At 41.7% G+C, this 23287-nt stretch overlaps 1 protein-coding gene across 4 annotated transcripts in view; it reads right to left on the reverse strand.

Moving 5' to 3' along the window:
* Positions 1-23287, reverse strand: part of SLC2A9 (solute carrier family 2 member 9) — a 117996-nt gene that overhangs the window by 19028 nt on the left and 75681 nt on the right. For all 4 annotated transcript variants that reach the window (XM_075420535.1, XM_075420532.1, XM_075420534.1 and 1 more), the window contains exon 11: positions 3234-3361. In XM_075420535.1, the coding sequence (XP_075276650.1) occupies positions 3234-3361 (128 nt within the window). The remainder of the gene's footprint in view (positions 1-3233; positions 3362-23287) is intronic.

Genomic DNA, 23287 nt, shown 5'->3' on the forward strand with positions numbered 1-23287 from the left:
CAATACAGTATTGGTTGTCATTTTAACCTCAGTTCTGATTCTTCACGCAAACAGACGAACAGGCAGTGAAGAGGGCTGGACTAGTAGCCAAATTTTTTTTTTTTTTGTAATTTGTCAAAAATTGATTTGTATACTAGCTTTTCAATCTCATCCACGCATTTTAATGTATGACTCAAGCCAGTATTTTATTCTATCACACGTATCTACAGATGGTTGAGGGGAGAAAATCTAGGCATTCAAAATAGTTAATTGGTGACATTTAGAGAACTAACTACTGGCTGATTTTTTGAATAATTCTAAAGTTAACATATTTATTTCCCAAAGATTTGGGATAATTTTGTAGAAGCACACCAAAAAAGTGACTGTTGTCTCTCAAGCAATCAGATTAGTATTTCAATACACAGAATAGATTATGTATTCATTCTGTGAAGACATTTTAAAGATTTTTTTTTCTGTTTTAAAATTACAAAAATGAGCTAAAGAGAGGCTACTCCCTTTCTGTAAAGAAACAGGTGACTCACAAGCTGAATTCTGAGAATAAGGTTGACTGAAACAGGAAAAAAATGAAAGTTAGGGAGTGAGGAGACACCACAGTTTGATCTTGCGAAAAAGCTTTAAATATCAAAGTCTGAGTAACACTGCTTTCATCTTTAGGTGCAGACTCTAAGCTCTTTCTCTTTATTTCTTTTTAAAGAAGAGAAAACAAAAAATCATGCAAGGTGGAAATATAATTTACCTTCATTAAAACTACAGTGCTAATTTTGTAATCACACAATTGGAAATTTCTAGGGACACAAAATGATAAATTCCCCAAGGCTACCGCAAACTTCATATGGATGCATACTAAATCATTCAAAAAGCTTTAATATGCATATGAAAAGTTGAAGACTGTAGTTTGTCTCTTAATTTTAATTTACTGAGGGTCTTTTTAAACAGTTCCCCCCAGGGGACCTGTCAGGTGGGATTAGCAGGACAAGAAGGAAGGTTACGTTAATGGGAGAGCCCTGAGTTGCACAAATTCAGATCTGATGGACAGCCAGAGCTCAGGTAATTCCTCAGTTTTGCGCAGGAGGCAGAAGCCGCAATTTTGAAGAAACGTGATTATTCTTTAAATGTCTCTGGGTAATTTAAAAACCTAAGAAATAAAAGTATTCTGATTATACACCCCTAGATTTGAGAGCTTTCACCTGCCCAGCTGCCACCGAGGAGGGCGGTGGGACCGCTAGTGCCTGGCCAGCCAGGGTGGAAAGCAGTCTCCAACACTGCTCGAACAGTCAGTCCCCATCTTCCTGGAGAAACAGCTATCAAACCACGCAGAAGCGTCCACTTGCTGGATGAGCTCGTGACTGCCTTCTGGACCACACTGATGCTGATGATGAAGGTTAGGTTTTCAAAAACACAAGGGAATTGTCCAATTCTTTCTGTCATTTGGTGGATGCTCTAATGACCTCAGTGAGAAAAGAATTACATCTCTACCTGCTTTTGAAAACCTCACCTTAAATGTCTAAGCTGGCAAGTCCTTACTGTGAGCTGCGAAACTGGTGAAAAACACTCACTGATTTCCGTAAGTACTAAAATAAGCTCTTAAGACTTACACCTTTGAGCAGTCTAATTGAAGTTAATGTTAGCAGTAGTGCAGAGTTTGAAAGGATGACAGTCTTTACGCTCATGTTGACTTTTGAAGGTGATCCAAATAATCAAAATGACTACAGACTTTTTCCTTTTACAAGAAATTTTAAATTAAGTGTCAAACTTGGATCAAGGGTCAGACTCTATGACTTTCAAGTACACATAATTCTAAACAGCACTATTCGCACTACTCAATAAAAGCAGTTTTACTGGTCAAATGAAAATGAATATATAGTCTTATAGTATAATTTTACAGTATCTGCATACTGTTACACAGTATCGCATATGATAAAGTATCATATAATTTTCAGTTGCAAGAAGGCACAAACAGCAGTAACACTTCCTTGCCTGTTATTCAGATCTCTTACTCAGAGGTGATTTGAAGGGTAGTCCAAAATCTCTCTCCTGGGTGTGAGGACCTGCAGGCAGCCTGGAGGGCTTGCTTCCCTCTGTGCCCTTCCCCTGCCTCTAGTATTTTTCTCTGTGCCTTTAAAAAAAACAATTAGTACTTCTTTATTTTGTGCTGTAGTTGTGAGCTTCACCCTTGAACTGTTATCAGGATGGCTTTTTAAAGAGTTTGGATGCGGTTGGTCAGGGACTGATCAGTCCTTCAGCTCCTAAGATAGAGAATCAGCCCCTGTGCAAGCTCCAGAGAGTATGGACAGTCCTTGTGAGGGGTTCGTGGTCATGAAAAGGACCTCAGTGTGGTTTTGAACAAGCAGCTGTTTGAAGCCTCCTTTGCCAGACATCGATGCATCAACAATGATGAAGCGTTCTTAGGAATCAGAGGGGAAAAATGGCATTCTATATTGAACTTCGAATTTTATTTTTTCTTTTTTTTTAAAAATTTAAATTTTATTTTTTTAGAAAATAAAATTATCCTGTTAGAATACAAATATCAGTTGTCAGACAGCTCTTGAAGAAACTGGCCTCTGTCCTCCACGCAACTAGTTCAGCCAAGGAAATAAAGCAATCCACTAAAAGAAAAGCTTATGGGAGCTGGGGCAGGAACAAGTTCATGCAGGTAGCAACTATTCTTCAGCAAGAAGGAATGAGCTAAGGAAGATAAAAGCCTGACAGAAGAGATTGAAAAAAAGAGAGCCATGAAGCCAAGCTTAGATGAAGGGAGGAGAGGAGAGGAGAGGAGAGGAGAGGAGAGGAGAGGAGAGGAGAGGAGAGGAGAGGAGAGGAGAGGAGAGGAATCTATTCCCCAGTGAGACTAATAAGGATTCTCAAAACTTAGGGTAAACCAGAAGATGGAAGGCCTAAAGGCTGAAGAAAAAGGCAGTGACAATCACCATCAATGACCGTGAACTCCAGACACAGCCATCAGACTGCATTCCTAAAGCACTCCTGTGGGGAATTTACCATACAGGGTTGTCCATGGTTACATTAATTTTTCTTTTGCACGACAATTTTCTCCAAGGCATTCAAACAGGCAGATATGTGGGTAGCACAACTGAACTGTTTCAAAAACATGGTGGGATCTTCATCCACTTCAATAAAAAGACATTTATTATTACCTGACAATTACTATTCAAACATCTTATGCTACACTATATCAGCTATATCACAGTATATCAAATATCAAGGCTGCTGAGTACCTGAATGAAAGGGAAGAGCAGTCCGACTGCGAAGTTGGAGAGCCAGTTGACTGTTCCACCTACCATGAAAGCGGCTGGTCTCTGTGACTGCTGGAAAAGCTCTCCAGTGAGGACAAACGGAATCCCACCTGAAACAGGGTCCAACAAGTCAGTGGTTTCAGTAAGCTTCCCCTGCTTCCAGCTGTTTCCCCGATAGAGATGAACATGCTCTGTGTTGCACACCTCAGCGACTAGCGCTGCTCTGCAGCTCTCTGCCCAGGTGTATGCAGGGGCTTCTGAGCCAGTAAAACGTGATTTGTCAAAACCGTACTTTAGAGAAAGGACACCTCTCCCTTTCATGCCACTGCATCTGCTGTTCTACATACTTTCAGTGATGGCAAGCAGGTAACAGAGCAGTGAATCCACACAACAGTTTCGGCTAAAATCTTTGAAATTCTGAAAATTCAGAAATATTCCAAAATACTTTCAGACCTTAACAATTGTAAAGATGGCTCTAAAGAGATTAAACAGTATTTTTTGATAATTGTTACCCACTTTATTTTAGCAATAAAAAAGACAAAACATTTGCTTCTCTATAAGCATACTTTTCACTGATGATTATTTAATACATTCCCTTACTAGAGACACTGTTGGCACTTCTGGCAAGGTCTATTTCTCCCATCCATCAAGGACTCTGACCTCCGTAATAACAAGCTGAGTTGAATACCACATTTGTCACTCGTGTTTCCTTCCACTTAGACAGTGGACTATTTTGTACAGCACTGGCATATTGCTGGCCTGACAACAGCCTCGGGGAATAGCTGTCTGATAGCTGAAAGTCTCAATTTATGATCTTTGGCTTTCTTCATTCCAATAGGGTATTTCAACAGAAATATTTCTATTTTTATAGAATAAAACACGGATTGAATTTACTGATTGGCTACATATTTCTGTTAATGTTACACATTAAACATGCGTCTACTTGCAGGATTATTTCACCACAGTTTGGAAAATTGTAAACCTAGCAAATCAGACAGGTTTTCAGTATTCTGGTGCTAGCAGTTGCTTCCTGCAGGTCCTCATGTCTGTCAGCATCATCAGCACCACTTAGCTTTGTGGGCAAGATCCATGTACACATGTACTGAGCAAGTCCATTCTCTGGCTTTAAGCATTTTAACACGCTAGTGTGAGCAATCAAAAAGCATATTAATGGACACACTTCCTCTCAAAAACCTCTACAAGAATCCTGACTTCCAAAATACATATACATTAAGATAAAAACACCAACAAAGACTTATCCACCCACTGGATCTTCTCCTTGTATGTCTTTGCTTGATCTATGTGTTTATCTTTTTCACTACCCTTACCCTTGGACAGTTGTGAATACATCTGTAAGTGCTTTAGAGTGCACAAAAGAAAGGCAACATGATGCAGCAAAACAGCTATATATGTCAGGCATCACTCTTCATCATCAGGTAATGTGACTTTTTGTGAGAACATTATCTACAATGGTAGCAAAAGCTTCAGCTGAACTTTCTGTTCCAAAGACTGTCAATATAAATTACACCAAAAAAAGTAGAGAGGAAGTAAATTTATTTACTCTTACTTTACACACAGAAAACGGAGATATGGAGAGTTTAGGCCATCCAAGCCCCAGCTTAGCGTCTTTCTACAAGCCATATGTAGTATCTGAATTCTCTGACTGAAAAAAGTGACCTCTCCCAAATTTGAATATGTAGAATAAACAGCTGAACAGGCATAACTTAATGAAATTCAAGCAACATGGGGTCTATCAATCCCTGGTGGCTTCCATTCCCTGTTCTATCATACACCTGGGATTTGTGTTCAAATCCTAAGATATGGCAGGCAAAAAAACAATCACATCTGTTCTGTCAGCATCTGTCTTAGGTCTCAAACGCCACGCGAGGCAGTGGTTTACCAGGGCTCTTGCCCCTTGGAGAGAGGAACTGAAGAACTGGAAACAGAAATCATTTAAGATGATTTATTTATGATCATTTATTCTGTCAGGCCTTTGCTGTAGGACAATCTACAGAGGTGTTGCTGTTCTTGTCAGTATAATAAAAAATGCTGTTCGAGACCCATTTGGGAAAATACACATTGTATGAGAGAGGAAAAAAGCCAGAGGCGAAAAAAAGGCAAAATAAAGTACAAAAGGACAGAAACATATCAGACAGAATAAATGTTATGGAAATAAAAATGCATGGGTATTGTGTTGGAAGACGGTTCCTTGAAATTCAAATGTAATTTCTAGATACATACTAATCATCACTAAAATTTATTATTAGCCATACTTGTGATAAAAGCTTTTCAATCCAATTTGAAAAATAATCAATTAATCTAGTGATGGTAAAAATAGTATTTTGCAAGGTCTAAAAAAAAATATCAGCAGCTCCTCTGAGCTCTTTCAAATGTTCTGTAGAGGAACACATGTTCTGTTGGCACTAGGTTTGCTGGTGTCAGATGGGACTCCTCTTTCTCAAAGGGGGTAGAGGGTCTTTGCTCATGAGCTAGTGGGGCTCACTGACAGAGCTTTAAAGTATACTTGAAGAGGGAGGGGGATAATACCAGGCTTGCCCGTGACAAGCTGTGGGATGACACACTGAAGTTAGAGGGACAGGGTGCTAGTGAGGAACCTCAGCCTGGTGCTCTGAGACCTGCTGGCTGCACTGCAGTACAGCTGGAGTCTTACAGAGATGAGCCAGGGGCTCCTGAAGTAATAGGGGCCATCAGAGAAACACCAGTGAAATAGCTCAACGGAATTAAGGGGTGTTCCTCTAATGAAAGCAACACTGCTGACTGCCCAGCTGAAGTGCCTCTACACGAATGCACACAGCATGGGCAACAAACAGGAGGAGTTGGAAGCCACCGTGCTGCTAGAAAGCTATGACCCGATTGCCATTACCCAAACTTGGTGGGACAAATCCCATGACTGGAGGGGGCTATTGGTGGCTACGGGCTGTTCAGAAGGGTCAGGCAAGGAAGGAGGGGCAGAGACATTGCCCTCTACATCAAGTAATGTTATGAGTTTGAAGAGATGTCCCTGAAGAATAGTCACAAGCAGGTCGAAAGCCTATGGGTAAGAATAGACAGGGACAACAAAGAGAACCTTGTGGCTGGTGTTTACTCCAGGCCACCTGACCAAGGGGAGCCTACTGACGAAGCCTTCTTCCTCCAGCTCCAGGAGGCTTTGCGCTCTCAGGCTCTTGTCCTGCTGGGGGACTTCAACCACCCCAACATCTGCTGGAAAAGTAGCTGTTGGCAATCCAGGAGACTCCTGGAGTGCATTGAGGATGACTTCTGAAGCCAGGTAACAGCCCTACGAGAGGGGATGCGATACTGGACCTACTGGTCACCAACTCAAGTAAGCTCATCGGTGACGTCAAGATTGGAGGCAGCCTGAGCTGCAGTGATCACGCACTGGTGGAGTTTGCAGTCCTGAGGAATATGGGTCAGGCAAGGGGTAAAGGACCCTGAATTCTAGGAAAGCAGACTTCCAGCTCTTCAAAGACTTAGTAGGACCCCCTGGGAAACCACCCTCAGGGAGAAGGGAGCAGAACAGAGCTGGAAGATCTTTAAGGATGCTTTCTATAGAGCAGGAGAGCTCTCAGTCCGCAGGTGTAAGAAATTAGGCAAGGAAGGCAAGAGACAAGCATGGCTGAGTCAAGACCTGCTGGTCAAACTAAAGGGCAAGAAGGAAATGCACAGGCAGTGGAAGGCAGGGACAGGTATCCTGGGAAGAGGATAGGGATGCTGCCCGGCTGTTCAGGGATGGGATCAGGAAGGCCTAGGCATGGATGGAGCTCAACTTGACAAAGGATGCAAAGAATAATAAGAAGGGCTTCTACAGGTATGTCAGCCAGAAGAAGAAGGTCAAAGAAAGTGTAGCCCCTGTGATGAGCAAGACTGGCAAACTAGTAGCAACAGATGAGGAGAAGGCTGAGGTACTCAACAACATTTTTGTCTCAGTCTTCAATGGCAACCTCTCTTCCCATGCCTCTCAAGTGGATGGATTGCAAGGCAGGGACGGGGGGAGCAAAGTCCCGCCTACTGTAAAGAGATCAGGTCTGTGACCACCTGAGGAACCTGAGCATACATAAATCTATGGGACCTGACAAGGTGCATCCCAGAGTCCTGAGGGAATTGGCTGATGTAGTTGCCAAGCCACTTTCCATGACATTTGAAAAGTCCTGGCACTCAGGTGAAGTCCCTGGTGATGGGAAAAAGGGAAACATTGCACAAATTTTTAAAAAGGGTGCACCCATTTTTAAACCAACCTGTCAGCCTCACCTCTGTACTTGGGAAGATCATGGAACAGATCCTCCTAGCAGCTCTGCTAAGGCATATGGAGGGCAGGGAGGTGATTCAAGACAGCCAGCATGGCTTCACCAAGGTCAAGTCCTGCCTGACCAACATAGTGGCCTTCTATGATGGAGCGACTACATCAGTGCACAAGGGAAGAGCTAAGGACGTCATCGATCTGGACTTCTGTAAGGCCTCTGACATGGTCCCCCACAACCACAACATCCTTCTCTCTAAATTGGAGAGATACGGATTAGATAGGTGGACTGTTTGGTGGATGAGGAATCGGTTGGATGGTCGCATCCAGAGGGTAGTGGTCAACGGCTTAATGTCCAGATGGAGATCGGTGACAAGTGGTGTCCCTCAGGGGTCCGTACTGGGACCAGTGCTCTTTAATATCTTCATCAATGACCTAGACAGGGGGATCAAGTGCACCCTCAGCGAGTTCGCAGATGACACCAAGCTGAGTGGTGCGGTCGACACACCTGAGGGATGGGATGCCATCCAGAGGGACCTGGATAAGCTGGAGAAGTGGACCTGTGTGAACCTCACGAGGTTCAACAAGGCCAAGTGCAGGGTCCTCCACCTGGGTCTGGGCAACCCCCAGTGCCAATACAGGCTGGGGGGATGAAGGGACTGACAGTAGTCCTGCCGAGAAGGACTTGGGGGTACTGGTGGATGAAAAGCTGGACATGAGCCAACAATGTGTGCTCACAGCCCAGAAGGCCAACCGCATCCTGGGCTGCCTCAAAAGCAGCGTGGCCAGCAGGTCGAGGGAGGGGATTCTGCCCGTCTGCTCTGCTCTGGTGAGACGTCACCTGGAGTCCTGCGTCCAGCTCTGGAGCCCTCAGCACAGGACAGACATGGACCTATTGAAGGAGGTCCAGAGGAGGGCCATAAAAATGATCAGAGGGACGGAACACCTCTCCTATGGGGAAAGGCTGAGAGAGTTGGGGCTGTTCTGCCTGGAGAGGAGAAGGCTCTGGGGAGGCCTTATTGCAGCCTTTCAGTATTTAAAGGGGGCTTTATAAGAAAAAGGGTGACAATCTTTTTAGCAGGGCCTGTCGCGATAGGACAAAGGTGTAATGGTTTTAAACTAAAAGAAGGTAGATTTAGACTGGATATAAGGAAGAAATTTATTCCAATGAGGGTGGTGTAACACTGGCACAGGTTGCCCAGAGAGGTGGTAGATGCCCCATCCCTGGAAGCAGTCAAGGTCAGGTTGGACGGGGCTCTGAGCAACCTGGTGTAGTTGAAGATGTCTCTGCTCATTGCAGGGGGATTGGACTAAATGATCTTTAAAGGTCCCTTCCAACTCAAACCATTCTATGATTCTATGAATGGGAAAGGTGGCACAGACAGACCTCCAGACTTTGTCGTGGCACAAACAAGCACCTCCATAGCAGAACAAAACAAAGAAAATCAGTTTCTGTAGAGGGATGACTTAAGAGAAATTATTTGGAGGAAGCAAGGAGCCCAAAAAGCAGTAGATGAGTTATGCGAAAGACTGGCCACATCTGGAAACGTGAGAAACCAAATGAAGCCAAGTCATGGCTGTATATTGCTATATGCTTGGAAGAGCAGAGACTTGATCTTACAAGGATTCAGAGCATGGGATGCAAATGGCTTCCAAGAGCCATACCACACTCCACAACTGAGTGAACTGGAAAAGAAATTTGGGTAAGCTGAAGGAAAAATGTAAAGCCTTAAGACACAAACAGTGAAGGCACCTGAGATCAGCTGAACCTGTAGCCCCAGGAGTCCATCCTCAGTCATTTCAAGGTGTCAGAGGTGCGCTCAAGGATCCCTTTTCTCCTTGAACTTGGTTGCTTTGAGATAGAAATCTGGATGCATAGGGTTGAAGGAAACTGTATTGTGTTTTGACTAGGTCAGTTGGATCTGGGTGCAGAAATCACAATATTATGGCATCTTAGCAACCATTCCTTACTGAGTCCGGCTCCTTGTAAGGTGCTTTATATAATCACCAGATCAGATGGCTCCATACTGGCCTGTGTTCAAACATGGATGCTTGGAAACCACAGCCAAAAGCAATCCAACCAAACCACTGTATTTTTTTAAACAGTCTTTAAACATTTTGTCATGGGTTTTGTAACTTTAATATGTGTTTGAATGTTGGTGAAATTATTTCACCAAAAAGCTAACTGATGTTCTTTCTCATGGGGGATGAACCTGGCATTAGCATTTCCCCTGGAAGGTTTTCCACACAATTTTCAGAGACACAGCTTTATTTTAGCTCTGATCATAAAACCAAAAATGTATATTAGGATTTCCTGTAGGAGTTTTTCAGCAAGGTAACTTCTGAACATTAATTTAAAGAGGTAATGCATTGACTAAAATAATTATAGAGATTGAGTTCTAATAATTCCTTCTTTTCAGCATTGCAGTGAACATAATGGAAGAAGCTTTTAACATACTGCAGTGCCATTAAAGAAAGATTCTTATACCTGTTAGAATGCTACATCTACTGGAAACTACAAATCTCTTACTGCAGGACTTCCATATCAATGGGCTGTTTTATGAAACTAGATTAAGCCCATATGACACATTTAGACATGCAACAAGACTTCTATATCTGTGTATTTTATTCATTTCCCTCCGTAATTAGTCTAGTTACACTTAGGATCAATGTCATGTGCTGGTAAACATCCAGAATTTCAACCCTATAGTCTTTTATGCATTGAATTGGAACCATAGAACAGAAGCAATATTGTTGGTACACATGCTACAGATTTTCATATATTTAAAATATCAACATGTTTTCTTATGAAACTTTAAGTACACATATTTACTGTTTTGTTCAGTGAGCAATTACAAATAAATACTGCTTAGCCGAAGTTACTTGATTCAGTGCAAAAATCTGAATACAGAAATCTTGAAAAACGAAGGAAAATACTGAGAACCTCATTCTGGTTTTAACCAATACCTAACTGGGAGTTGAAGTCATGTCTATATATATGATTTATGAAATGAGGCTGTTAAAGGAATAGATGCCTAACACTAATCAGGGAGATTTATTACATTGGTAAATTGCCTCTAAAGGCAAACCAGTGAGCCACTAAAGAGAATGGAACTGACTCCCTGAGCCAGCAGCTCATCTTTCAAGACACGCTCAAGACAAAAATGTGTGTGTTCAGGCAGCGGCTCCACAGCCAGCTGTGGATTTCCAGCCCCACCAGGACAGCCACCCGTGGCCCCATGGCCTCGTGGCTTCATGCATAACTCAGCACTCCAAATCTTGCCGACACAGGAGGGAGTCTGGAAATCCTGAGTCCTGATTAGGGCAAGAGCTCCCAGACCTTCTAACTCCATGCTTTAAGAGAAGGAGTCTTCAACACAAGATATTTTGAGAAAACAGACAAGCACTTTGCAATAACATTCTGCTTTGGAAAAAAAAATGTGCAGGCCTAGACAATATCAAGTGAAACAGCTTTTAACTGCAAGGCAAGGCGTGTAGAGAAGACTGATATGTCCTAATAGGTTTGGGAGATAAAGTACTGTTGCAATCAAAAGCTTCAGTATTTGCAATTCAAGAGAGCAGCTGTGGGAAAGAAGCAATGGAAGTGACACAAAGATCCTGGAAGAAAATTGCTGGAAAAACAACCCAATATTCTTCAGTGAGAGAGCAAAAGGCTGCTAGTTTCTACACAGACCTTAGCTATAAAAGAACTCATATCCATAAACAAACAAAACACCCCAACCAACCAACCAAAATCCAAACAAATCCCCGCCAAAGCCCATGGGAGAAAATACTGCCAGAGTACTGCCAGTGAGGGATGCAGCGCAACCACTGAGTTTCTTCCATCTCTATGGGTCTACAGATAGAACAAGAATTTTGCAAAATACATATCTCAGTCTTTAAAGAGGTGTTCTGTAACCTGTAACTTTAACTTGTAAATTGTATTTGATAGAATAATACCCCACCAAATAACGAGATTACATAGTCTGATATGATGGCTGTATTGCCCAGCTAATCCTGTCGAGAGAACTGGGAGCAGAACATGTGATAGGGCTGTACTGAGCCACAGCTTCATGCCGCAGACTCTGCTGTCTCACTCAGCTCTTGTCCACAGAACTGTTGATCTCATCTACCGCAGAATTAAGCAAAACAGGCCCTTCACTTGTATAAAACAGTATAGTTCATTAACTGCATTAATTTGTGCCATTTGAAGAGCATGGTCTTTTCTGTCTTAGATATTAAAGACCACTTGAATAAAGAACATTTAAAGCTAAGTCAGTCTATGACAAACCAAAAGTACAAACCATAACACCAAATTAGAAAACATAAATACTACAAAACCTGGCAAAACCCAATAATATAAGAATTAGTACTTTTAGTTATTAACAGTCTAGTTTTTAATACAATATTGTTTGGAAAGGGATTTTGTATTGATTAACTGTCCTTCGGTTTAGCAGCTATAAAACCTGTTACTCTAACAGTATATACAAAGCCAGTTCTGGAGGTATTCTGAACTTTGTTAGTGCAAGGTAAGCCACATCATTCAGGGTAAAAAAATAAACAAAGCAACAAAAATATTGATGTACTCTGAATGTAACATCATCAGTTAAAATGTTAATTTCTGGTTCTCAGGTAATTTGCACTAAAATAGATGACATACAGCAAGGCTATTAGCTAATGAGGAAACCACACAATATCCTTTCTACATCCATTTAGGTAACTATTTCTAAAGCAGATATTCCATGTAATTTCATAATGCAAAAGACATAAGAATACCTTTATTTGAACCATCTGATAATTTCTTCTTCAGTGAAATTCTCCCCCTCTTAAATAATAATTAGTGTATTTTCCTATAATTTTTAATTCCATAAGGCAGTGCTCTCAAGCAGAACTTTATAAGCAGTCATTTACTGAATGAATTATTCTTCTCTGAAAATTTAATGACGGCAAAATACTTACTATATAACTGATAAACCCAAATAATTTCAGTACTTTTAAGATATTGTTCTTTAACTAGTTATAATCATTCCTTTTAAATAAAGCTGTTTCCTGGAAGCCTGAGTAGTATCTTCAATTTTTAATAGCTTTTCCCTTTTTTCTTTTTAAACTGTAATAGAAATCTTAGTCCAGACATAGATCACTAGATACTGCTAAGTACCACAGCAGAATAGAAAATAGGCACTGCTGTATGAATCCAATATATCTTTTTTTGGTGTTTTGGTAACACTTTCAATCTGGTGGGGCATTTTTTGTTTTTTTTTTTGTTATTGTAGTTGTTATTTGATTAATTTTTTGTGTTGGTTTATTTTTTTGTAAAAACTGAACCTCAATATTAAATTTCTATTGTGGTACTTAGCAATATTTCTTTTTGCTTCACCATTATAATTCTGCATAACTACTGAAGAATAAAATACAATTAAAAAATAGACTCAACTTTTAACTACATGTAAATAGTGTTTTAAACATTTCTGCTATATTTTCAGACTCACTTTATCACATCAGAACCCTAATTATTGCCTGAATTTCTGTTCTTCTATTTTGAACATGAAGAAAAAAATTCTTTACTGAGCTATGACTAAGAGTCTTCATGACATAATTCATTTTATACTTATTCTCAGTAACAGTAATGATCAGATACTGATTAACATCACTTCAATATTACACTATTAAAAACAATGATCTCAATGACGAGATCAATAATGAGAGAGTTTTTAATTTACTAAAAGCACAGAAGTGTCCCTTACATTTTCATCCATTTCCATGATGGCAAAATCATGGAAATATCTGAATTAAAGACCCCAAAGTGTGTTCAGTCCTAGGTAAGTGAAATATTCACACCGTCACATCACTACAGCATGACTGAAAACAGAAAAAAAAGCCAACCCTGATCTAGACTAGGCTTATTACTTCTACAATAATCTATTGAAAGAAATATAAAGTTATCAGACATGATTTCCCTGTCAGGAATTCAGGTTGACAGCCCATTACGGCAAAATTTTGCTGGTTGTGAACCTATGCAAGCTAAAACAGTCTTGAAAACTCAGTGTGGCATGTCAGGCTTTCCTCATGAAATACTTCAACAAACAGATTAATCATAGTAGCTGTCGTGGTTTAACCCAGAAGCTGGTAACTAAGTACCAGACAGCGACTCGCTCACCCCTCCCCTTCCCCCTCAGTGGGATGCGGAGGAGAATGGACAAAAGAGAAAACTCCTGGGTTGAGATAAATACAGTCTAATGATACAATAAAGGAAATACTACTATTACTGATGAATATGCGAAACAAGCTATACACAATACAATTTTTTTCTCACCACCCAATGACCAATTTGCAGCTGGTCCCTGAGCCGCAATCGCGAAACTCTTGAATTGTGCAGAACTTGCCAAACTCACAGAAAGAAACAGACTGAACTCCCAGAGAAGAGAGGACTCCTGCCCCCCAGCCAACTGAGCAGACATCCATGGTATGGAACATTTCTACTGGCCAGCTTGGGCTGGCTGCCTGACTCTGCTCCCTCCCGGCTCCTGCACACCTGCTCATTAGCTGAATATGGGAAACTGAAAAAGTTTCTTGGTAACAACTAAAAACATCAGTGTATTATCAACATCCTTCTCATACTAAATCCAAAACACAGCAGCTACTGGGAGGAAAATATACTCTACCCCAGCCGAATCCAGGACAGTAGCAGTGTGCAATTATGCCATTGTATAGCTGCATTAATTCTGAAGGACCACAAGAGTAAAAACAGTGGAGCAAATTTTCAAAGAAGATAGGATGCAATAGTCTCTCCCTGTCCTCCTCTTGTTTAAGATGGGTAACAGAGCATGTCTTCACTGTTTGTGATTTCAGGAAACTGCTGGAGTCTTTAGGACATAGTGACTCAAATGCCAGTGATTAAAGAATTTGACTGCTGCTCCAGGATGGTAGACAGAGTATGGAGAGCAGCAGATGTACAACTACTGAATGTAGGACAATAAAAATACTTTATTTCCCTTACTTTGGCCAATAATCAAAATACATATAGCAAATACCAAACAGAAAGGAAAATCAAGAGAGCGCCAGAAGGTGCAACTTTCTGATGCAAGTGGTGGAGGAACCAACAAGGAAAGGTGCGCTGCTGGACCTCGTGTTAACAAACAAGGAGGGACTGGTGGAGGATGTGAAGGTTGGAGGTGGACTCGGCTGCAGTGACCATGAAATGGTCGAGTTCAGGATCCTGCGTGGAGGAAGCAGGGCGATAAGCAGGATCAAAACCCTGGACCTCAGGAGGGCTGACTTTGCCCTCTTCAAGGAGCTACTGGGAGGAATCCCGTGGGCCAGGGCTCTCGAAGGCAGGGGGGTCCATGAGTGCTGGTCGCTCTTTAAACAACACTTCTTCCATGCACAGGAGCAATGCATCCCCCTGAGAAAGAAATTTAGCAAAGGAGGCAGGAGACCTGCATGGTTAAACAAGGAGCTTCTAGCGGAGATCAGGCAGAAGAGAGTACAGAAACGTGGTGAGAGCATGCAGGGATGCGACAAGGAAGGCCAAGGCTCACCTGGAAGTGAAGCTGGCAAGGGATGTCAAAAACAACAAGAAGGGCTTCTTCAACTACATCAGCAGCAAAAGGAAGGCTAGAGACAACGTGGGGCCGCTGCTGAATGAGGCAGGTGTCCTGGTGACGGAGGATGCGGAGAAGGCAGAGCTACTGAATGCCTTCTTTGCTTCAGTCTTCAGTGCTAAGACTGGCCCTCAGGAATCCCAGGCCCCGGAGGTAAGAGAAGAAGCCTACAAAGAGGACGACTTTCCCTTGGTCGAGGAGGACTGTGTGAGGGATCGCTTAAGTGATCTAAACGCCCACAAATCCATGGGCCCTGATGGAATGCACCCACGAGTGCTGAGGGAGCTGGTGGATGTCATTGCTGAGCCAGTCTCCATCATCTTTGAGAGGTCCTGGTGGACAGGAGAGGTGCCCGAGGACTGGAGAAAGGCCAATGTCACTCCAATCTTCAAAAAGGGCAAGAAGGAGGACCCAGGGAACTACAGGCCGGTCAACCTCACCTCCATCCCGGGAAAGGTGATGGAGCAGCTTATCCTGGAGGCCATCATGAATCAAGTGGAAGAAAAGAAGGTTATCAGGAGTAGTCAGTATGGATTCACCAAAGGGAAATCATGCCTGACCAATCTGATAGCTTTCTACGATGACATGACTGGCTGGGTAGACGAAGGGAGAGCCGTGGATGTTGTCTACCTTGACTTCAGCAAGGCTTTCGACACAGTCTCCCATGATATCCTCCTGGGGAAGCTGAGGAAGTGTGGGCTGGATGAGTGGTCGGTGAAGTGGATAGAGAACTGGCTGAATGGCAGAACTCAGAGGGTTGTCATCAGTGGCGCCGAGTCTAGTTGGAGGCTGGTGACAAGTGGTGTCCCTCAGGGGTCAGTACTGGGCCCAGTCTTGTTTAACTTCTTCATCAACGACCTGGATGAAGAGTTAGAATGTACCCTCAGCAAGTTTGCTGACGACACCAAACTGGGAGTTGTGGTAGATACACCAGAAGGCTGTGCTGCCATTCAGCGTGACCTGGATAGGCTGGAAAGCTGGGCAGAGAGGAACCTGATGAGGTTCAACAAGGGCAAGTGCAGGGTCCTGCACCTGGGGAGGAACAACCTCATGCACCAGTACAGGCTTGGGGTGGACCTGCTGGAGAGCAGCTCTGCGGAGAGGGACCTGGGTGTCCTGGTGGACGACAGGTTAACCATGAGCCAGCAGTGTGCCCTGGCTGCCAAGAAAGCCAATGGGATCCTGGGGTGCACCAAGAAGAGTGTGGCTAGCAGGAGGAGGGAGGTTCTCCTTCCCCTCTACACTGCCCTGGTGAGGCCTCATCTGGAGTACTGTGTCCAGTTCTGGGCTCCCCAGTTCAAGAAAGATGAAGAGCTACTGGAGAGAGTCCAGTGGAGGGCTACAAGGATGGTGAGGGGACTGGAGCATCTCCACTACGAGGAGAGGTTGAGGGAACTGGGCTTGTTCAGCCTGAAGAAGAGAAGGCTGCGAGGGGACCTTATAAATGCCTACAAATATCTGAAGGGTGGGTGTCAGGAGGATGGGGACAAGCTCTTTTCAGTGGTGCCCAGTGACAGGACAAAGGTCAATGGGCACAAACTGAGGCACAGGAAGTTCCGTCTGAACATGAGGAAGAACTTCTTCCCTCTGAGGGTGACGGAGCACTGGAACAGGCTGCCCAGGGAGGTTGTGGAGTCTCCTTCTCTGGAGATATTCAAGACCCGCCTGGACGGGGTCCTGTGCGGCCTGCTGTAGGTGACCCTGCTTCGGCAGGGGGGTTGGACTAGATGACCCACAGAGGTCCCTTCCAACCCCTACTATTCTGTGATTCTGTGATTCTGTGTGACCTTTGACTGGAAGCAGCAGCATGAATAAAGACAGTAACAGTCTTGCTCCAATGAAAGATATAAACCTTCTTTCTGACAAAACTCAGAAAGATGTTGCCTATGCCATAACTGAGCATTCCCAAAAAAGTGACATATCTGGAGTAGGCCAGATAACATCTGAAGATTCAAAGGAAACAACTGCTTACTCGGTCAAACTGACACCATCAGACTACTCTTGTTCATGCAATTGTCCTTCTGACCCATTTTTTCTCCTGAAGGTCTCTTACTGCTGTTTATTTAGCTTTCTATGGAGTAGGCTGGCTATCAAGAAACTGTCCAGACCCTAGAGCAACTTTTACTGTAACATAAAACTAGTAAACATTTGCATTTAAATGCTAGCCATGGAGGTTAGCCAAAAATAGATGAGATGAACTTAGAACTTTGCTGTGCATTGTGCCTGGGCATAAAGAAAATAAAATATTTTTATTGTGTTACATTCATTAGATCTACATCTACTGTTCTATATATAGATTAGTTTTCACTTTTGTAAGTATAAATATTTTATAGTAATTCACAGAAGAAGCAGTATATTTTTTTACTAGGCTTTCTATATCCAGTCCCCATTAATCTGAATAATGTACCTAAGTCACTTACACAGCTTTTGAATAACAATTTTTCATGCTTAGATGAAGCTCTGAAACACATTTTTCCAGCAACAAATTTCCTAAGTGTTGGAGTTGTGAGCCATCAGCAAGTAATTAACAATCATTCAGGAAAACATGATAGTTCAGGTAAGAGGAGTGCTCTCAAGTGTCAAAGCACTCACATTTTGAAAGCTTCAAGTAAGATAATTTGTAAAATCTATTGTTAAAGGGATGAAGTTCATAAGTTTTCCTGCTGCTAAGAACTCCATGTGTCATCTCCAGCAATTCCTTTATCCAACAGATACAGCTACCTTTCAAATGCTAGGGGGTTCATTTTTATTTAGAACTTCCACTAGTTACAAAGAATTGAAATCACTTCTGTAACAGAACTGTTAAAAGCTACACATTTACTCTACACTGCTCTGTAAAGAGAGAAGTATTCAAACAAAACATAAAACTGGTATTAATCCCAAAATACATGTTGACATGCTGTTCCCAGCCTACATAAATTAAAGCAATGGCATTAACATGGCAAGATGTGATGGGTGGCAGCTGGGGGGGTTAAAATGCCAACCCTAAGGCTGCTTGCGTTGGATGGATGGTAGCCTGCAGCAATGGAGTGGCACAAAGGGGCAGAGGATGGGGCTGGAGATCCCTCAGCAAATCTTCAACAGACTGATACGTATTGCATAATAATTACATATCTCCAGGTTATTATAAGTTCCTGAACTGAATTGTAACTCACGTTTGGAATATTTAACTGCTTTTCATGCAGCATGTTTCAAATCTACTGCTGTGCCCACAAAACCTTACAACTATCAACAACCCAAACATTTCTTAAATACCCAGGAAAAGTAAAGGTTATTTCTGTGCAAATACTCTTCTTACCTGATGCGGGAACCATTTGACATTATCAAAGGATGCTTACCTGCTGGAAAGACTGTAGAGGCTACTAGTTTACAGAATAAAAGATATTTTGAAAATTAACCTAAACTTTCAAATCTACCACTTTTTAATTAAATATGTAGCAACATGGGTTTATTTCTTTCTTTTTAACATGATACACTTTTCTAGTACAAAGAGAAGGTTTTTTCGACTCAAGCAAGCTCCAGACTCTTTCTCAAAGTGTACTAAAAGAAGGCCTCTGCAGGAGGCCATGAGCATTAGAAATTCTTACATCCCACTCTAAGTGGAGAAGCTACCACAACAACACAGAAAGCTTCTGTAAGTGCCTGTTTCAGGCAATAACACTGATGCTGCCTTTCATTTCAGTACTTTGATGTCTACGTGTGTGCTATCACACCTTTGTTTGTCACTACCAAGAGAAGATTTTTCTTCTTCCCCGAAGGCATTTCAGATTGAACAAACCTCATGACTTTGAACGTGACCCTTTTATCACAACCGCTCTGCTGTCAATACAGCTGCACATTGGCATTCAGAGTAAGAGCACAGGCTGATTCAAACTTTAAATATCAAAATATCTTTGATATACCTCAGGGCACAGCAATGATTTCCTCTGAGTTTTCTTTTGTTTACTTTAAAATGTCCATTTAACACATGCTGAATATACCATTATCATGTTTCTATTGTGTCTGTATTCAGTTGTGCTAGAAAAGACTTCACTCACAGTCCATTAACCATGACAAGTATTATAAAACTCAATTATTAGGCAAAACTCTCAAAAAAGATACAAAAAGTTAAGTGAAATATTTTTCTGAAATGGTTTGGTTTGTCAATGCTTCTTAGCTGTGTCTGAAAATGCAATTGCTATAAAAAGCAACAGTCGAAAAATTAAGATCTCACTACCATAAAATTACTATTTTTTCAAATTCCATCAGAGAGTGAATTTTATCGATTTCTCTTTTCTGTGATGAGAGTGTGACTGGAAACATACCACGGATCGGACTTTGTCATCCTTATGCATACTGAATAGGAACTTATTTTAAAAGTAGGAACTGAAGAAAAATCACACTGATTTGAGTTCAATTCTATTCACACTAAATTGAAACTTACACAGACTCCACTGAAGTCAGCAGGACTTCTGAAGGGAAGTGCTACTCATCCATAGAAATACCTACAGGATTTAGGACTAGAATAACTACTTCTAAGATGTTACACAGCATAAGACAGTACAGTCAGGTGCCGTGAAGCCACTGGGAAAGGATTAACCAGAGACTACTGCTTTCTTCTCACTGTAGCGCCACTGATTTAAAAATAGAAGCTATTGATGTAAATTAAGTCATGGGCTACAGGATCTATGTAATGTCCAGCTAGAATATCCTCTCTGAGAACATGCTCATCTTTGCAGACACATGGGCTTTTTGACACATGGAAAACAGGAAAGACTTTATACAAGAGGATCAAGCATCTCACTTAGAGATAAAGGAAGAATATGGGACCTGGAGACAAAGCAACCCAGCATCAGATTGCATCATCTGGTTCAAATCCAATCCTCGGCTGTTTCAGGCAGTATTTCATACAGTCCTTTTAGAAATGTATAAAACTTGTTTGTTTAGTTTCTCCTTTTGCTGCTTCCACTGAGAAGCTGATAAAGAAACTCGGCTCCTCTAGTGGCTAAGAGTTTTCTTCCAATTTCTATTCTAAATTTATTCATGGTAGCTAGCACCTAGGTTTGGGTCTTTGTTGTGATTTTCTGCAGCAACATTTACCTGCAGCTTATTCTCTCTTCTCAGTGTTATTCTCCCTTCTGCCCATGTACTTAGAAACAGAAACCCTATTTTCAGTCCTTTTTGTGAGACACTACAAAGTTATTCTGTATCTTTTAACATAAAAATCTATCTTCACCTTCACAGTAGCCCTTCTTTGCAGCCTTCCTGGCAAACTGCTGCATGAGCAGTTTTGAGCAGTTTTATGCTCTACCATTCAGCTCTAAGTCTTCATTTCAAAAATGATGACATGACACATGACAACACAATGAGCATTTTTCACATTACAATACAGAGAGACAATGTGTGGCAATATGAAGCATTAAATCTCCAAGAAAATGTGTAAGAGAATGTGGATACAGAATGTTAATACAAAACAATCTTTCAAATGACTTAGATAAAGTAAAAACAGCTATGGAGAAGTTTTCCATGTGACACTTGCAGATATCATTCTTCTATTCGCCCTTAGTTAACTGGCATTTTCAGACAGCCTTAAATCCTCACCCTGTTCCTGAGTTTCTAGCCTGTTTTTTTTCCTCCAACTGCCTGCAGTTATACATGTCCTATTATCAGAAATGGGTAAAATGTGAAAGATGAAGTGATATTTCCACTAAATCACTAATGTCAAAGTTGAAGTGCTGCCAAGTAACACAAGTCTCCTGCACAAAGATCGCTTGAGTTATCCTAGTCAGGCAATGGATATAAAAGCAACTCCTCAGATTTCTGGAATTTTCCCTTGCATTACTGCTTGTTGTAATAAAAGCTCATTTTTTTTTCCTTTCAGAAGACTCCAAGGAACTCCTGAGGAATGTTCTGCGGAAGAAGGAACATTACCGCCCGCCTGCCTGTGCACATGTGTGGCTGACCTCTCTCCCAGCTACAGTGGTCGAGGGAAGGGCAACACACTTGTGCTACACAAACACCTTCTACAGGTCTTATGGCGACAGCAGGGTCTTGTGTTATTTTCACTTATTTCCAATGGTAAATAAATTCAGCGCTCCAGTCTACAGTGTTTCCAGAGTCACCAAATTTTCAAAGGTTTGATTCAAAAGTGACAACACTTTTCCAGTTTCTGAAAGAAGGTGATAAAGGAAGGTTTACTTCAAAGCCAGGTATATTATTAAAGTCACCTCCTCCCACCCCTTCATTTAGTTAGAAAGACATCATACCTAACCTCCCCCACCATGGTTTCCTTTCCTGTCTCTGCAGCACTGCCTCCTCCATTTATTGAAACTGGACAGAACAATCTTACACTTAAACAGAATATTCTTCTAAGGAAGAGGTCTCTGGGGAGACCTTATAGCAGCCGTCCAGTACTTAAAGGGGGCCTACAGGAAAGATGCTGAGGGACTCTATCAGGGAGTGTAGTGATAGGATGAGGGATAATGGTTTTAAAGTGAAAGAGGGTAGATTTAAATTAGATATTAGGACGAAATTATTTACTGTGAGGGTAGTGAGGCCCTGGCACAGGTTGCCCAGAGAAGTTGTGGCTGCCCCCTCCCTGGAAGTGTCGTAGGCCAGGTTGGATGGGTCTTTGAGTAACGTGGTCTAGTGGGAGGTGTCCCTGCCCATGGCAGGGGGGTTGGAACAAGATGATCTTTAAGGTCCCTTCCAACCCAAACCATTCTGTAATTCTATGAAGAAATATTAATAAACTTCTTCTTACAAAGATAATGCATGGAAATGCTTCATGCCAAGTTTCCAAAGTTCTCAGGGTCTCACTGTATCTATGTCTTGCTGACTTACATTGAGAAAGTTATCTGGAAGGTCATGCCAACATTGCTGTAATCCCCAATTCATCAGTTGATTGGGTTTTTTCCCCACATGTTCCACCACCTGGGGTGAATCTCTTGACACCAGGCAGAACAGCCATTCTCTGGTTCAGAGAACGAGCATTTCATTGTTTTATACAAATCGGAACAACATCAGAAACAAGACTGCAAGCTCCTCATCCCAGAATATATGACAAGTGGGGTCACATCCCTGCAGGCAAATAAGTAAACTGTTCTGGGATTGGACACATTCTGGGTCAGTTGGTTTTTGTTGTTTTTCATTTTGTTTTGCTTCCTAAACTATTTGGTTGGTAGATAAAAGGGCTCAACCTCCAGCAGCTTTATAAAACTATCTCACATCACCCAGTGCACACACATGCACATAGATATTTTTCAATTCACCCAGCAAAATACAAAATCACCTGTTTGCACAGCAGCTGTTGCAAAAGTACAGCGGGTGAATTGGGAATTCAAGTAAACAGATAAAAATAAGCAGAACCTACAGTTTTTATGTTTAAATCAGGCTTTAGTGTGGTTTCCCTAAAAGAGACATCAATTCTGCAAGCACAGTTCTATGTTCAGTGTCCACAAAGAGGCAGCCACGAAGGTTTAATTGTGAAAGTGGGAATAACTGCTTTTCACTTTTCCTTTTTCTTTAAATAACATTTAAGACAAGGTTAAAGAAGGAAGACATTTTGCATGTACCTAAGCCCACCTATCACTACCCAAATTTCCAAGGAGCTGCACATGATTTACCCACTCAGTAAAGCCATTCCAAAACAATGCATTTGCTGATGACACCTAACCCAAACAGCACAAATAATTTGTGGAGATATAAAAAATGTTCTCTCACTAGTTTTGTTTGATATGTTTTCTGTACTGTTTTTTCGCTTGTTCTCTCCTTAGGAGCCAGAACCAATCCCATCAGTCCTTTCTGTTTACTCTTTGTTGAATGTTTCTTCAGTTGAAATGTGTCATGTATTTATTTCAGGTCAAATATGTGACCAAGAAGAACATTTCCATGAAGCTTCTGCCTTTTTCTTGAAGTCAAAACTGTAAAATTATTTACTAACATATTCCCATAATCGAAAGTAATATTGGAAAGCAGTATGTTTCTCTGCAACCAAATACCTTCACTGGTGTTTAATTAAACAAATAGGCACAATGAAGCAACTGTCTGGAACAGCATGGCTCCCTAATCTATACAACAGTAAGTGATTTCTGAAGAGTATTTTTCTTTCAGACCATAGCTTGACTATCTTGAACAAAAAGCTCCCTTTAATTTTCAGTAAATGCATGAAATCTTTCTGCTGCTTGTCTTTCGATAAA

This window comes from Opisthocomus hoazin, chromosome 5 (genome assembly GCF_030867145.1).
Source record: "Opisthocomus hoazin isolate bOpiHoa1 chromosome 5, bOpiHoa1.hap1, whole genome shotgun sequence".
NCBI lineage: Eukaryota > Metazoa > Chordata > Aves > Opisthocomiformes > Opisthocomidae > Opisthocomus > Opisthocomus hoazin.